The 17,020-nt window shown below is 40.4% G+C and overlaps 1 protein-coding gene across 5 annotated transcripts in view; it reads right to left on the bottom strand.

Moving 5' to 3' along the window:
• LOC122873908 (cell migration-inducing and hyaluronan-binding protein-like) overlaps positions 1-17,020 on the bottom strand; it is a 214,188-nt gene that overhangs the window by 89,159 nt on the left and 108,009 nt on the right. For all 5 annotated transcript variants that reach the window (XM_044191249.1, XM_044191278.1, XM_044191259.1 and 2 more), the window contains 3 exons: positions 9,302-9,372; positions 9,114-9,209; positions 6,623-6,744 (listed from right to left, as the gene is read on the bottom strand). In XM_044191249.1, coding sequence (XP_044047184.1) covers positions 6,623-6,744; positions 9,114-9,209; positions 9,302-9,372 — 289 coding nt within the window. The remainder of the gene's footprint in view (positions 1-6,622; positions 6,745-9,113; positions 9,210-9,301; positions 9,373-17,020) is intronic.

Genomic DNA, 17,020 nt, shown 5'->3' with positions numbered 1-17,020 from the left:
TGTTTTTGTTTTGTGGTTTCATTTGTGTAATGATGCTAATGTCTCAAAATGTATGTGGGCACCATTTCTTGACATTCAAATGCTGTACATCCCTTGTCCTGATAAACTTTCCTAAAAGAGCAATAAAACTATGACCTCTTGAACTACAGTGACCTTTAGTGTTCCCATTACAGTACAAAGCCAAACAACAACAGGAAAGTGCTGACGCACAGTCTCAGGCACTGAGCCTCTTCAGATTTTCTTATGGTCAGATAATCCAAAACAAATCAGAACCACATTACGTAACATATTTGAATGAGACAACAAAGAACACTTGACTTCTAAAAATAGAGATCCCACAGAGGCAAATCAGACAATGAAAACTGCAAACTGAGGAAGACTTTGACTATGTCCAGACTCTGTGGGAAAATGATGACACACACACATAACTACATGGTAAAAGACAGATACTTGAAAACTAAGATTCATATATTTATGGAGAACATTATTTTATGTCAACAATAAAATATTTCATATTTTATCAAACGGCAAAAAAGGACAGTCGAGTAAGAAACCAAGAGAACATAAAGGAAAGATTGTTGAAAGAGTTGAAAAGGAGATGCAATGGAGCAAATTGATCAAGTTATACCGTTGTACAGCAGTCATAAGCAGCTGGAGCCTACAGTAGCTATTTTTTTATGGTAATGGTATGGGTGTTGGAGGCGGTGTGGGCAGACCTGGCACTACTACTTATCTTCATGGAAGGCTAACAGCTGCTGCTTAATGGTGCCAGGCTGGATCCACATTCACTGGCTGCGGCAGTGTCATGTCCCAGCAGCACAATAATGGCAAGTTGGCTCAGCTCTGATGATCGGCTGACTGGAAGGACATAACCCCAACAAAACTGGACACAGGAGCAGCTGGAGCTGCATCCATGTGGCAGCTCCTCTTTGGTACACTATTAATTCAGCATTATTTTTGCTACTTGTAGATGTGAGTTTAAAGTTTTAATTCTTAAGGTTTTCATGAAATCACGCCCAATTTTTGATACTATTTATGGTCATCATAGTTTCTGCAATATAGTGGCAGATATAGTGGCAGAGTCTGCCATTCCCATGTTGCATTCAAATTGCCTTCTCATGCACTAGGGATTTGCCGGAAACAATGCAACATACAACAAATCTACTCGTGACGTGAGCAGTGTGAGATTTAGATTGCGGATTTAATTATTATTGACTGACTTCTTTGTTAAAACAATGTGAGTATTGTCTCTCAATACTCTAACTTCCCCACTCTGCCTATGGCTCTCAGCCTCAACCCCATTGGTTCCTACTGAAGACATACATCTTTAAAAACCAGTTGCAAGTATATGGTTTCAATTTAAGAAAGGCTAAGTAATTTTCTTAAACAGCTGGTCAAACGTTTGTTTGCCCTATCCTGCTACTTTGTGCTAAATGTTACATAAAAATAGCTACGCTATGCCAACACTGGCATGTAAAGTCGCTACATATAGATATACTATAACCCCAGATGCTAACCTGCCTTTGTACTGAAGCCCCTGACCAGCCAGTTTGAGTTGCGAGTGACAAACCCAGAAAAAAGGGAATATTTTACAAGACAATCTCATTTTCGTCCAGCCAGCTTCTCCTACACTGAAATAAATGTCTTCTGCCATCCATATGTAATTTTGTCTTTTATCAAATTCAGCCTGTGAGACATCACCTTGTTTTGTCTCTTAGAATGTTCTCTGTACTGTATATCCAGTAGAGATAAGCTTGACATGTGTTTAGCCTACTTTAGCACAAAGACTAAAAAAAGGAAGAAACAGTAACCTAGCTCTGGCAAAAGGGCAAAAATATGACTTCCAAATAACTCAAACTCCAAAGCTGTCTTATTACACTGTACGTTCATGTTGTATTTTGTCCGTTGTACCTTGTTAGTAGGAAAGCTAGTCTCACGGTCACTATGAGAACAGGAAATGCTGGATGAGTCACTGTTGTTGATCAAGACATGCTCCAACTGCTCTTAGAAATACACTGTCCTCTTTTGTGCTTCTACATGTGTTGAGGACACAGAACACGTGTAAATAAAACAGCTTTGGAGTTGATTGTAGCCATATTTTTTCATGTCTGATGGACCTACGCAAAGACTTTCCCTCTGCTTCTAGTCTTTGTGCTGAGCTAGGAAAAACATGTCTGGAACCTATCTCTGTACTTCTCTGTACCTGACACAACGCTCTAGCATGGCAAGGAGGCCATCCATTTAGGTTTGCCAGACAATGCCCCTCATTGCAGAGGTGTGGCCTTGAGTCACATGATTTAAATGTAAGTGAGACTTGACTCATGAATCTGATGACTTAGACTTGACTTTCAACTTACTTAAGACTTACAACTTGACTTGAACATCAATGATTTGTGACTTCACTTTAGCTTTAGCCTTTTGGTTTGGAATGACTTGATATCCTCCCTAAGCCCAAAGATAGCAGTGCAGACCAGCAGACAGACAACAGATAATACCCCAGACTATCACATTGTGAGACACATTTGATAATTTTTATGCTTTTAAATATAAAAAAAAATCTTTCAAAGTACTTAATGCAAATTTAAAAATATTCATATTCCTGTAAATGAACTATGCTGACTAGGTGTAGTCCCTCATTCGTCCAGGAGTGTTCTATCGTAGAAAAGGTTTCAGTCGTAGTCATCTGGATGCTGTTTTCAGAATCAAGACGTTTTGGCTCCCATCCGGAAGTCCATAGGTGAGACCAAACAGCCACTTCACAAAAGACTTTATCAGCACAGACGACACGCTAACTCAGGATTACAGAGCGCCGTGCATTTGCATCTAAAAGCTACAAACCACACATTTGAAGACAGCGAGGTGAAGATTCTAAGTAGAGAGAAAAGTTGGTTTGAACGGGGTGTCAAGGAAGCCATCTTTGTGAAAAAAGAAAACCCCTCTTTGAACAGAAATGGTGGTCTGAGATTCAATCTGCCCAAAGTCTATCACAGTGTATTATCTCCTTGGTCACGCCAATCACATGCTAATCAGGTACTTAACAGTGATGAAGTAGATGCAGCCAGAAAACAATAGGCCTGATTACTGATTACTGGGCCATCTTGGAAACAATTAGGTCAGTTTCAGGTGAAACTAGCTATTAACAGATACTCAGGCAGATTCCTTCCTGAGGGCAGGGCCTATGTAACACAGAGTAGCTTAAATTTCTAGTTCCCGTCCCATTTTTTCACAATTGAGAATGACTTCCGGATGGGAGCCGAAACGTCTTGATTCTGAAAACAGTGTCCAGATGACTACAACCTAAACCTTTTCTACAACTATACTGACTGTTAGGTCAAGGGTCAAGGTCTAATTTATTTATTGAGCACTTTGACAGGTTTGTGTCGAAGTGCTTTACAACAATGCAATTGAGCAATAAAAGATTATCACATAAGATAGGTACTTAAATACATGCATAGATACATAGTGCACACATACAGACATTCATATCAAATGTAGAATGCAAGTCATGTCAAGAATCATGCAGGGGTAGGCAAGAGAGTGAAAGTGGGTCTTGAGACACCTTTTCAACGAGTCGAGAGATTCTGCTACATTTTCAGGGAGACTATTTCAGAGTTTTAGTGCAGCTACTGAGAAAGCCTGGTTATAGAAAAGTTTCAGACTTGTACATGGGATGGTCAACAGCCCTTGATATGTAGATCTAAGGGGTCTAGCTGTACTGCATGGGGATAGAAGTTCAGATATGTAGCTCTGGATGAGAGCATTCAGGGCTTCAATAAGTATTGCATGGTCCACTGTGTCAAAGGCAGTGCTTAGATCTAAAAGAACCAATATTGAGGACTGACCACCATCGGCATCAGAGATCATTGGTTACCCTCAACAGTGCAGATTCTGCGCTGTGGTGTGAACAAAAACCCGACTGAAACTTCTCATGGGTGTTATTGCTGTGAAGGAATGGTAGTATCTGTTGAAGGACTACTTTCTCCAGTACTTGGGTCTAAATGGGTAATGGGTCTAAAGTTATTTAGTGTTAGAGGACCCGTTTTTTTTTAGAATGGGTTTGAACTACAGCATGTTTCAGCCAAGGTGGGACATTCCCCGTAAGAGGAGAGCTATTTATAATATTAAGAATGCTCAAGCCAATTTCCCCCAAAACCTCCTTCAGCAACTTAGTTGGAACAATATCCAGGCAGCTGGTAGTGGGCTTCATGCCCGAAATTATTTTATCAAGTTGGGGAAGGGAAATGAGCAGAAAATTATCAAATGCTGGTGGACTGTTGTGCAGAGAGGCGGTAGCCTTATCAGAGGGAGAGATATTCAGTCTGATATTTCCTACCTTGTCTAAAAATAATTTTTCAAAGTCTTCACAGCTGATTGATGAGGGGTCTAGACTAGGTCTAGGAGGGGGGTTTATAACAGAGTTAATGGTACTGAAAAGGATTTTGGGTTATGGCACCTATTCTCAATAATCCTGGAAAAATATTTTGCTTTGCTCTTGCATCCTTAACAGACAGTTGATCTCATAGGAGACTTGGAACCTGTCTTTTTGCCACTTTTGTGCTGCTTTTCTGCAGTCCAGTCCTTTCTAACAGATCTTGTTTGATTCTCTGTTTAAAAATCTAAATTAAGGGTTGTAATGACTTGTTAAGGACACTAAACACAAAGTTTAGGTCTTTGTAGGCAGGAACGTTTTTAGGCATGGGCGAGATAGGCAGTCAGAGCAGAGAAAGAGATTTTTTGTAATTGATTTCAGACACCCAACAGACATTTAAAAAGTTTGTCATACTGATGTCCAATGCACACATTTCAGTGTTGAATAAACCCAATGGTTGCACTGCAATAAACACCTGTGTTTGAGAGGAGTCTGTAGGCTGACACTATAATGGGACACTCTACTGGGTTCTCACTGTCATATCATTATTAAAACTGCTGGCTGAGACATGAATAACCAGATTAGGCTACTTATGTTCCATACAAACATCATATCCTGAATATGATCCAATCCAGGATAAGACTCATAAACAGAATGCTGTGCATGACTGTGCCTCTACTCGAGTCATGCAGTAGTATGAACATATATATATATATATATATATATATATATATATATAATGATAAAAGTTGTTATGATCTAGACCCTAAAGTTAAAGTGCAGGCTTGAGATCAGGGCCAGTCCAGGCACTTATATATAGCCCAGGTAGTGTAGCAAGTGAACTGCGGAGCCATTAAATAATTGAACTGCAGCCAGCAGTTTTAATTAATGATATGACAGCAAAATGTCAGTAAGCAAGTAAGCACACCTCTACAGGCTGCTGCTGGTTAGACAAAGTCTGTCGAAATCCCGCCCACACCTTCTTGCTACAACAGATCCGACATCCTCAGTGTATACAACACTACACGAAATATTAAACCATCAAGCTGTGATGCAGGTTATATTTTAATGCAGAGCTATTCAGCTGTCACACATATCTAATTTGCTGTATTCATTTTAAAGGGTGTACTGCAAGCTAAATAACATTAAAAATACTGTATTTTGGATCATAAAACATGGACATTCACAAATGTCAGACAGCCTGCTGATAATACTTGCACCTCAGTACAGAAATGACAGAGAGTCAGGGCGCCCCGGTACCCTACCTGGTAGAGCGCGTACCATGTATCAAGGCTGAGTCCTTACCGCAGTGGCCTGGGTTCGAGCCCAGGCCGTTTGCTGCATGTCATTCCCCTCTCTCTCCCCTGCCTTTCTGACACTGTCCTTTGTTGAAGAGTCAAATAAACTACTGCACAGACAACCAGTAACTTGAGTAACTGATATGAATAACATCATATCCCTAATATAATTATAACCAGGATAAGACAGTAGTGTGCACATAACACTCATTGACAGACTAGGACAGACTATGTGTTGTTGAATGGATTGTTGAAAAGATCAACCCCCTCGGGGGCACAAGTGAATCTTTGGCCTCAGCAACCAAAATTGCCAAGACTGTGGTGAGAGTGACTTGCAAAACAAAGACTTTGTCCCATCTCCGCTTCATTGCACATCATGAGTGGCTGCATTGCATTGCTGGACAAACATCCCTGCTCGAAAAAACTTGTATAAAATACACAGCCATTTCTCAACTTGTCTTTGTTCCGAATTATGAAGTGAAGTACAACATCATAAATCTCTGAAAGGAGGGCATGGCATGGAAAAAAACAATTGCATTCTGGATGCACAGTGATATCAATCTTCTAACTTAAATCTGGGTAAGACAACAAGTGTGGCAGACATTAGAATGCCACAGGCATTTAAGTAGTAAATTTACCATTGTTTCAGCTAAAGATGAAACTGAAATATTTCTCAAATATTCCACCTTTGCAATTTGCAGTCTAACATCTACACAGAGGGAGCTGGAGGGTTTCTGACTGAAAAATATTACCTTGGCACAATATTAAAGTTTCAGAGTTTCTGCTGATAACATATCACTGGGTTTTCATGTAGCTTCAGAAGAATATGATAATGACCCAGTTGCAAGCATCAGCAGCTCTCATCTCTGTAGCTTGGTGACTCAGTAAGGTATGTGTGGATGTGCACACACACTTATACATGTATGCGTGTTTGATGAAGTAAGAAGAGATTTACCTGGATGTCCAGTGGACTGGCACACAGCCTGTCTGGATAAGCCTCGTGCAGGTCAGACAGTTTCTCCCAGTCTCCAGATCCCCTCTCATCATCCCTGTCAAACCATTCTGTCCACTCTGCCTCTGTGGGACACACACACACACACACACACACACACACACACACACACACACACACACACACACCAGTAGCTCCCAGTTCAGTGGTCAAACAGCCAAGCGGTAGATATTAGACTAATCTACGTCAAGGCTTTGACTTGTAGTCCATTTAGGCTGTCAGAGAGCATTTGTAGCAGAGTAATTGAAGGGCTCTCTACTCTCATTATGTTCTCTTTCTGGCAGCCACAGCTGGGGATGTGCATTTGACTGTGGGCCTGAATTTCAATCTGGAGCGCGACACAGTGGAAGAGGCTGTGAGCCCTGCACTCAAACATTCTCAGGCTGCCATAGAATGTTCGATCGCAGGTCTCAAAGCCTCTTCCACTGTGTGTATATCTGCATGTGTGAACATGTCCATATCTGCATGCTGGAGTTTGGCAGTTTCATTAAAAGAGCTGCTATCTGATGGGAGATGATAAGCATCTAATTGGAATCAGCTTTGAACTAAAAAGGAGGGGTCAATAACAACAGCATACCAGATGGCTGGGTATGAGGCAGACATATTGATGAGAAGATGATGTGGTGATGATATCACCAAGGCTGATCAATTACAGTTCAGGAAGAATATAAAGAGACCCAGTGAGATGATGAAACAAGTGTAGGCATTCCTGCAGCTTAATTAGAGTTACTTTTCATCATATTCATTTCAATAAACATCACAGAGATTTATTGAAAGCAGCAATAAGCAGCAATTGTTGTGGTGGAGAAAACGGCAGAAGTGTTGATTAATCATGGGGCCCAGAAGGCTTTGCAATGATCATTTTTATAAATGATGAACTACATATTTCAAAAGGTAACCCCAGATATTCAATAAGAAACACCGTTTGAATTTGTCATAGGTGTTAATAAGGTGTAGTACAATGAGTTAGGAAATGTAGGATACACATCAAGTTTCTTTTTGGACTAAATATTGAGAGAAAATCAACCCACTATTAGTGGGCCTCAATGTGGCATGTCGTACAAGATGGCAAAGTCACTGCACAACCTCAATAGGAAAATTTAAAATTTAAAATTCATTCCTTTGGTTTTGATAAGACTTTACAAGCAGGTCAACATGTTAATCCCTTTGGAAGTGGTTTAGACATTTAGTCATGGACCAGGAGTGAGTGGGCGGCCGTAGACACTGGTTACTATCTCCCCCCACACATGGCAACCAGCTATCACAACCTAAGTTCCATACTTATGGATGGCAACTAAACCAGGGCCATTTGCTTATGAAGACCATGAAATGTGGTTGAAACTCTGTACGTATAAATAGGTACAGTAGGTTTAAAGATAAGTCAACATTTTAATTAAAAATAGCAGGTCAGATTTACTGAGAAAATGGTGTTGTGCAGTTGTGCGCTGCGGTTATCATAGATTTTGCGGTCGAAATCTGTGTGTATTCAGTGTCTGATTTACTAAGAGAGCAGCTCTTTATGCAGTCAGCTCCTGGACTGACCACCAGACTGCAAGTGAAGGAGAGCTCATAGTCCAGCAGTGGGATATCTATGAGATCACTAAGCTCAGAAATTAAATGATAACATAGTTATCTTGATTACAAAATATTTACCAAGGCCGTGGTTCAATATAATAAGACAAATCAAAGACACACAAAATAAACACAAGGCACTGGTGGGGAGAGACAGAGAGAGAGAGAAAGTGCAGCAGATGGAGATAGAGATGGTGTTGATATGAATAGTACTGAGGTAAATCCTGCCAAATGCACGATTAAATATCCTAACAAAAGAAAGAAAAGTTGATTTTACAGTTCATTAAAAGTAAAATTAAAATTTTAGTTTAATGAACACAAACCAAAACTCTCGTCCAATATTCATTTGAGTTACAGTAATTAGATATTGTGCTCATTAATAATAGCCTATGTGCTTAATTTTTGTTTCTAATAAATGGTTTTAGCTATATACAGGCCCATATTTAATGCATGGTTATTTCCCCCACTACAATCTTCCCTGTGGTTCGCATAAATCCCATTTGCGCTATGTTTACACCTTCATAGAATAGAATCTTCACACAAATTGCGTAAATACAGGTGAATCTTAATAAATACAGCAAAATGCACTTTGCAAACTGTGACTTCAGCCCAGTGCATCTGTTTGATTAATTCAGCACGTGTTTAGGGCAGAATGCTTCACATCTGTGCCTGTAAAACAGGCACAAAAGCCTTAGTAAATCTGGCCCTGAGAGGCATCCAAAACCACCCACTAATTTCATTGAATGGAGGACACTTACATGTTGTAGGCTACAACAAACCCCTGATGTGTATGTGTGTGTGTGTGTGTGTGTGTGTGTGTGTGTGTGTGTGTGTGTGTGTGTGTGTGTGTTTGAGGAGTTACCTTGCACCCACTGGCTGCTGGTGGTGATGGTGAAATGCTCCCCATAACTTGACTGAAAAACACGAGAGCTCAGGGCCTCTGATGAGGCCTTGGTCCCTGACAACACACACACAGATCACTTATGTATGCTTTTACTTACTACATACATAAGGTCAGGTTGGTAGCAAAAATTAATAATTGATTCCTACCTTGATAGACTGCATGATCCTCCACAACAGAAGAAGCGTCACCTTTTGTCACTATAAAAGTCCAGGGATGCCTGTAGAGGAAAAAGAGAGGAGAGATGAAGCAGGGGAAAGAGAAAATAGGTGATTTGATAGAGGAAAGGAGAAGTGAGGTGGGGAAGGGCAGAGAATGGAGAGAAGGGACAGGAAGAAGACAGACAGTGAATAAGAAATGAAGCCATGGCAACAGCTGCACATGTAGATGCAGCGGCCAGTAGCTCCTTCAAACTTAGATTTACATTACATTTGCATTGCTGAAACATCATTGAATGATGTCTGATTCATTGGATTTGATTTAAAGGACTAAGCCAAAATTGTTCACGAAATGGGACCCAGGCTGGCCAAGCAATGGGAATCAGAGACTGTTGTGCCCACGTCTTTACAGAGACCTGCTCCAACAATATCCCGGATCAAGAACTCGATGGGCGGACTGTGTTCTGAGTGAGGAACTTCTAAATTAGACACACACACACACACGCATACTGTAGGACACTTATCAGCACACACACACACACACACACACACACACACACACACACACACACACACACAGAGGGTGGCATTGTATTTCTAATGATTTTCACATAAAGAGTGAGCAGCTGACATCCACAAGTGGGGAGTCATAATTAATTAAATGAGCTATTTCAACATGCATCATTCAGGTAATGACATGCTAGCTGTCAGGGAGAAACAGGGGAAGCTCTGTGCATGTGTGTGACTCCATGTATGTGTCTAAGATGTCACCATGTATTTGTGAATGAAGGTGAGCAAACTGAATAACAGTCAGGAGAGAGGTTTGACATTGGTGCTGGGGAGTTGTGAAGAATTTCAGTATACAGTACACTATACAGCATCAGCAACATGAATTTTATGTACATTTATGTAGCTGACACTTTTATCCAAAGCAACTTACAATAAGTGCATTCAACCATGTGGATACAACCCAAAAATTGCAAGAATCATGCAAGTACATCAACTTCATCAAATATGCTGAACTGCTTCAGGTGCTACATTTAGAAAAAGAGATACAGAAAGACTTTTCTTTATTTATTTTTTATGGGCCATGTTGCAGCCTGAACAGATGAATTTTCAGTCTGCGATGGAAGATGTGTCGAGTTTCTGCTATCCTGATGTCAATGGGGAGCTCGTTCCACCATTGTGGAGTCAGGACCGCAAATAGGACAGTCATGATTTTGCTGAGTGGTAGCTGGGCCCCCCTTGTAGTGAAATAGTAGCAAGTCGATTGGCAGTAGCAGAGTGGACAGGCTGGGGTGTATGGTTTGACTAGGTCCTTGATGTAGGAGAGGCAGTGTAGTTTAGGAGAACTTGGGTAGCAGCCGAGCTGCTGCATTCTGGATGAGCTGCATAGGTCGGATGGCACTTTCAGGCACACCAGCCAGGAGCGAGTTGCAGTAGTCTAGGTGCAAGATGACAAGAGCCTGGACCAGAACCTGCACCGCCTCCTGATGTTGTGGAGGATGAATCTGCAGGAGTGGGTTGTCGCGATGTTGGCAGCAAAGGACAGTTGGTCATCCAGTATCACACCCAGGTTCCTTGCAGTCCGGGCCGGGGACACCACAGAGTTTTCAATGATAATGGAGAGGTCATGGATGGAAGATCAAGGAATTGCAGCTCAGTCTTGTTGAGGTTGAGCCTCAGGTGGTGTGCAGACATCCACTGAAAGATGTCAGCCAGACACGCAGACATTCGTGCTGCTACCTGGGATTCAGACCAGGGAAAAGACAGAATCTGTCATCTGCATAGCTGTTGTAGGAAAAGCCATGTGAGTGAATAACAGAGCCAAGTGACTTGGTGTAAAGACAAAAGAGGAGAGGACCCAGAACAGAACCCTGAGGGACCCCAGTGGTGAGGCTACATGGTTCAGATTATCCTGCAAGGTCCTTGAGGTAGGATGTGAACAGGGAGAGTACAGAGCCCGAGACTCCCAGTTCTTGGGAGTGAAGAGGAGGATCTGGTGGTTCACCATGTCAAACGCTCCTGAAAGGTCCAGCAGGATGATGACAGAGGGAGGCTGCTCTAGCATTCACAGAGTCAGCAAGGAGGGTAGTCTCGCTTGAGTGGCCTGCCTTGACACCAGACTGCCGAGGGTCAAGGAGGTTGTTCTGGTGAAGATATGCAGAAAGTGATGACAGCATGCACAGGTGTTTTAGAAAGAAATGGAAGAAGAGAGACATGTCTGTAATGCTTTACATCAGAAGGGTTGGAGTGTGGGTCTCGGTAAAAGAGGGTTCACTCTAGCTGCATTTAGAGTGTTAGGAAAACAACTAGTTGTCAAAGAGGTATTGATGAGGTGGGTGAGGAAAGGAAGGAGGTCAGGAGCAATAGAAGAAGAAGAAGGTGAGAGGGAATAGGGTCAAGAGGACAGGTGGTTGGGCGGTGGGAGGTAACCACAGATGAAAAGGTCATGATAGAAGATAAAGAAGTGGTCATGGGACAGATCTGCTATATAAGATAATATTAGATAAGCTAATCCTTTATTGATCCCCCGGAGGGGAAATTCAGGTGTTACCAAATAGAAACTTAGTATATAAGTACATAAAATAAAAATAAGAATACAATAAAATAGAAACTATACAAGAGCAATTTAACTCAAAACTCAAATTACAGGCAATAGCAGTACACATAACACATATAACATTTTTTTCACCACCGTCCTGGAACTGTCCCGAAAAACAATTTTAAGTGAATGTAAACTGCCCCAAAATCAATATGTTGTTTCTTTACTTTGTTAGTATAATCTATAGTTGTTAGTGGCATAATAAAAACACCATTAAAATGTTGAGGAATAAATAATTGTTACAGAGAATTGATGAATGTCATTCAGGCTTACATGAAATCATATTGTGAACATTACTGGAAATGCTGGCAATTATTTGACAACTAGGAAAGCTACCATGGCTTTTACCCTGTAGGCCGAAACACGGATTTGTTGTTCACAATGTAGCTTTATCAGGGAAAAAACTAATATACTCACACACAGCCAGGGTAGTGCCTGGTTAAAGTTAGCTAGTCACCAATCAAATGATGTGCTCGATCTGTAACCAGAGCGACATATTTGTGAGGTCCTTGCCAGCAAGCCCTTTGTCAATGAGGGGATAGATGGATCGCTACTGCGGGAACATTTCAGAATCTTCATATTTTTCATGGGTCTCACACTGAGTAGTCAGCCAGTGATAGTAACTATAGTAACAGGATGAGAAGACGCGCTCCACTGTAATCAGCACTCGGTTCAGTTTGTCATTTGCTAAGCGATAGTTATACAGACATACACACATAGAAAAATCCCTTTCATCCTGGAGGCGTCCGGGGGAAGATCTCTGTTCATCCCTAACACATTTTCTATCATCCCCGGGACGACGTTAGTCTCGACTTGAACTAAAGTGCAATACCGTCTCAAGAAAAGTGACATAGTGGTGTGATTAGTAGCAGCAAAGTCAGCAAAGTATAGTATATGTAAGAGTAATATGATACCGTCAGCTATAACAGTGTAAACCAGAATATTATATAATATACAGTATATATGTTATACATTATACATTTTATTATAACATAGTGCAGTAAAATACAGTAAAGGATATAAGGTATAATAAGGTGAGATATGGTGATATAGTATAACATAATGTAGCTCAGAATAAGATATATAATAAAGTATAGTAATATATAATGACTAATAATAACAATAATATAGCACATATGTTTGCAGTCTGAGCTGAAAAAACACTCTTGTGTGAACCAGCTGTTTCTAAATTGGTGTGATATGAAAAATGTTCTGGCAACAAGGGAGTTTTGCTCAATTAAAAAAAAATGTGGTGCCAGTGATGATCCAAAAATCACTTTATATTTTACAATAAAATCTATTGGTCCCCTATTTTAAGATACAATATGAAGTTAATTCAGTTCAATTCAACTTCACTTTACTTCACATTACATTTACTTTATTGTTGAATAACAAAATAAGACAAGCATCACAAATGTTTAATATCATAACTCCGACTGCAATTAAGAATTACTTCTATTTTCAATTAATTAGTTTATTATTTTTTCAATAAATCAATTAATTAATCTGGAAGAATCTCGTTTAGCCTGGCAGATAGCCTTAAAACCTATAGGAAATCCCTACTTAATGTCAGAGCAGCCTACTACTCATCATTCATAGAGGAAAAAAAACAAAACCCTGGTTTCTATTCAGCACTGTAGCCAGACCAGCAGAGAGTCACAGCTCCATTGAGGCATGCATTCTTATAGCCCTCAGTAGTAACGACTTCATGAGCTTCTTTGATGACAAAATTTTAACAATTAGAGAAAAAATTCATCACGTCCTGCCCTCAACTGGCAACAATTTATCTTCAAACAAAGGAACCTTAGAAACAGCTGTAAAGCCTGATATATATTTATTTATATTTTCTCCTATCTACCTTCTTCAACGATTTCTGGATATAAGCTATCAACCTGTCTCTTAGACCCCATTCCAACTAGGCTGCAAGATGTTTTACCCTTAGTTAGCACTTCTTTACTGGATATGATCAATCTGTCTTTATCAACAAGCTATGCCCCACAGTCCTTTAAAGTAGCTGTAATTAAACCTCTTCTTAAAAAGCTCTTTACTTCCGTCCACTCTTGTTCTGGGGGTTTTAGCCAACTATAGACCTATTGCTAACCTTCCCTTTCTTTCTAAGATCCTTAAGAAAGCAGTTGCCAATCAGTTGTGTGACTTTCTAAATAACAATAGTTTATTTGAGGACTTTTAGTCAGGGTGCATCACAGCACAGAGACAGTAATGGTGAAAATGACAAATTACCTTTTAATTGCATCAGACAATGGACTTGTCTCTGTACTTGTCTTGATAGATCTTAGTGCTACATTCAACACCATCAACCATCACATCCTATTACAGAGACTGGAACATTTAATTTGCATTATAGGAACCATACTAAGCTGGTTTAAATCCTATCTATCAGATCGATCTCAGTTTGTACATGTTAACGGTGAGTCCTCCGTGCACGCCAAAGTTAGTCAAATAGTTCCACAAGGTTCTGTGCTTGGACCGATTCCATTCACCTCATACATGCTTCCTTTAGGCAACATTATTAAGAAACACTCCATAAACTTTCATTGTTATGTGGATGATACCCAATTATATCTATCAATCAAGCCAGATGAAACTAATCAGTTAGCAACTTCAAGCATGCCTTAAGGACATACATTTATTGTACTTGTCCCCAAACACCTCTTTTACTCTAGATGGCATTGTCCTGGCCTCCAGCAAAAATCAGGCACAACCTGTTTCAAAATGATGCCGAAAAATTATCCAAGTATTTGTTACTTCTAGGCTGGATTATTGCAGTTCAGGCTGCCCGAACAAGTCCCTTACGATTCTCCAGTAATAGCTTCTCTGCACTGGCTCCCGTAATACCCAGAATATAATTTAAAATCCTTCTACTCACCTACAAAGCTCTTAATGGTCAGGTACCATCATATCTTAAAGAGCTCATAATACCATATTACCCCCCTGATTGTGGGCCACCTGCTGCCCCCCTGACCCCCAACCTGCAGCGCTGCAGTGGCAGATGGCCGCCCACCCTGAGTGTTGTGATTTACAATGGGGGGTGGGGGACACCCGTTTGTGAAGGAGCAATCAATTAATTTCGGCTATCAGAATTATCAAAGATAATCGTACATAACTTTAATTAATAAGTCCTCGGGGGCACCACTCTTCTTGAAGAAGAGAAAATGAATTGATTTAGTATCATAAAGTACACTAAACTATCAATTTGGAAATCAGATTAATGATTTAATTAATAACTATAACCATAATTACCATTAATAGCTAGTAGGTTGAAGGATTTGGAGTTCAACATAGCAGAGGTTGGCAAATTACTCACTCTTGTGCGACATTAAAGAAACCAGCAGAATTATACACAAGCATTTATTTAAAAAGATAAACAAAGCAAAAACACACAATATGAAGTCCAACTAAATACTGAACTACAGAACACAGGGTGTGCGTGTGTGTTTGTGTGTATGTGCGTGTGTGTGTGTGTCAGGTCTGGGTGCGCGCCAAAAGGAATGTGTCTATGTTTCTTTGTTCTGCCTCCGTCTCGCGTGCACGAACACAAACCCACATGTTCAGAAACAAAGGAACTGGCTGTGGTGCTGCTGTTAGCTGGCACTCAGTCTGCTGTAGACGAGCCAAGCTGGGAAGAACTGTGGTTCCGCTGTAGAAGCATCTGTTACTGTGTAGTGTCCGTTTGTAGAATTAGGAGGAAGCCAGTCGCTCCGCCTGTGGTTGTCTTTACAGAGTTAACGGCTCAGCGTTAATTTGCTTTGTGCTCCTGTTAGTATGTGAAGTTAGCTAGCAGACTTTGAGCAATAGCCATTGGCGCTAAACTTTGGTTCTGCTGCGTGGTTCTGCTCCGAGCCGATTACACAGCAAAGCCAGGAGGAGAGAGTTCAGGTGGGTGTCTGTTGGTGACCAGACAGCCACGGGCTGTCCACCGCAGTGAAAGATTCCAGAAAGAGAGTTAGAACAAAGCATCGCTGACCTGGTGACATCTGGGTGACAGGTCAGACTGGCCAATGCTGCATTCAATGTGCTCTCAGGATTGTGGGACAAAAGAAAATGCAGTCTCCTAATGAAAGTTCAGTTAACCATTACCCAAATTAATGATTTCATCATTCATCAATGAGTCCCAGCACTGAATCTGGTTCTGCCCGAGGTTTCTGCCTCTTAAAAGAAGTTTTTCCTTGCCACTGTTGCCAAGGGCTTGCGCATGGTGGGATTTGTTGGGTCTCTGTAAATAATATTATAAAGAGTACGGTCTAGACCTGCTCTATAGGAAGGAAGTGCAATGAGATAACTTCTGTTATGAATTGGCGCTATAAAAATAAAATTGAATTGAATTACACAATTCATTTTTTAATCTATAAAATGTCAGGAAATAGTATGTAATAGTAACGTATGTGATTATTATTGATTTCATGTCTCCAGCACCTATCCCACTAAGGTTTTGTGGATGTGCACACCACTATTCTAACTTAATGCCCATCACATTTTCCAAGGGCCCAAGGTGACGGCTTTGATTTCTTGCTTTTGTTCAACCAACAGGCCAAATCCCAAAGATATCCCAAAGATATTCAATTTATAATTATATAAAACAGAGAAAAGTATATCCTCAGCCTATCCTCACATTTGCTTCTCAAATGTGAGAACTCCTCTGTTTTTTGTTTTCTATATTCTCATATTTTTGTATTCTATATTGGAATTTGACTTACACATTTCGAGCCTACCACTCATTAAATAAATAACTCCAAAGATAAGACTTAAGGCTGTGTATCTACCCACATTACTAAATATGATAGCAAGTATCCACGTGTAAGGAGCGCAGTAACACTGTCATCATAAAAAGGAGCAAAAAACGATATATATTTTGTGAAAAAGTTTCCTTCAGGAAGTCTCATCGAAAATATACAATAATTTGTCATTCCTGTAATTACTTAAGACAGATGTAAACCCAAAATAAGAAAATCCATATATCTGCCAAGTACAAAATGGTTCAGGTGGTGAAGCAAGGTAGCAGTAAAAGCTAAAGTTACTGTAGCATGCATTATATTCAGAGTTTTATTTGTATAACATTCCTGTACAGGTATAAGCTAAACAGCTGT

Source organism: Siniperca chuatsi, linkage group LG1 (genome assembly GCF_020085105.1).
Source record: "Siniperca chuatsi isolate FFG_IHB_CAS linkage group LG1, ASM2008510v1, whole genome shotgun sequence".
Taxonomy (NCBI): domain Eukaryota; kingdom Metazoa; phylum Chordata; class Actinopteri; order Centrarchiformes; family Sinipercidae; genus Siniperca; species Siniperca chuatsi.
The sequence above is the reverse complement of the archived record's forward strand: the minus strand, read 5'-3'. Positions and strand labels throughout refer to the sequence as shown.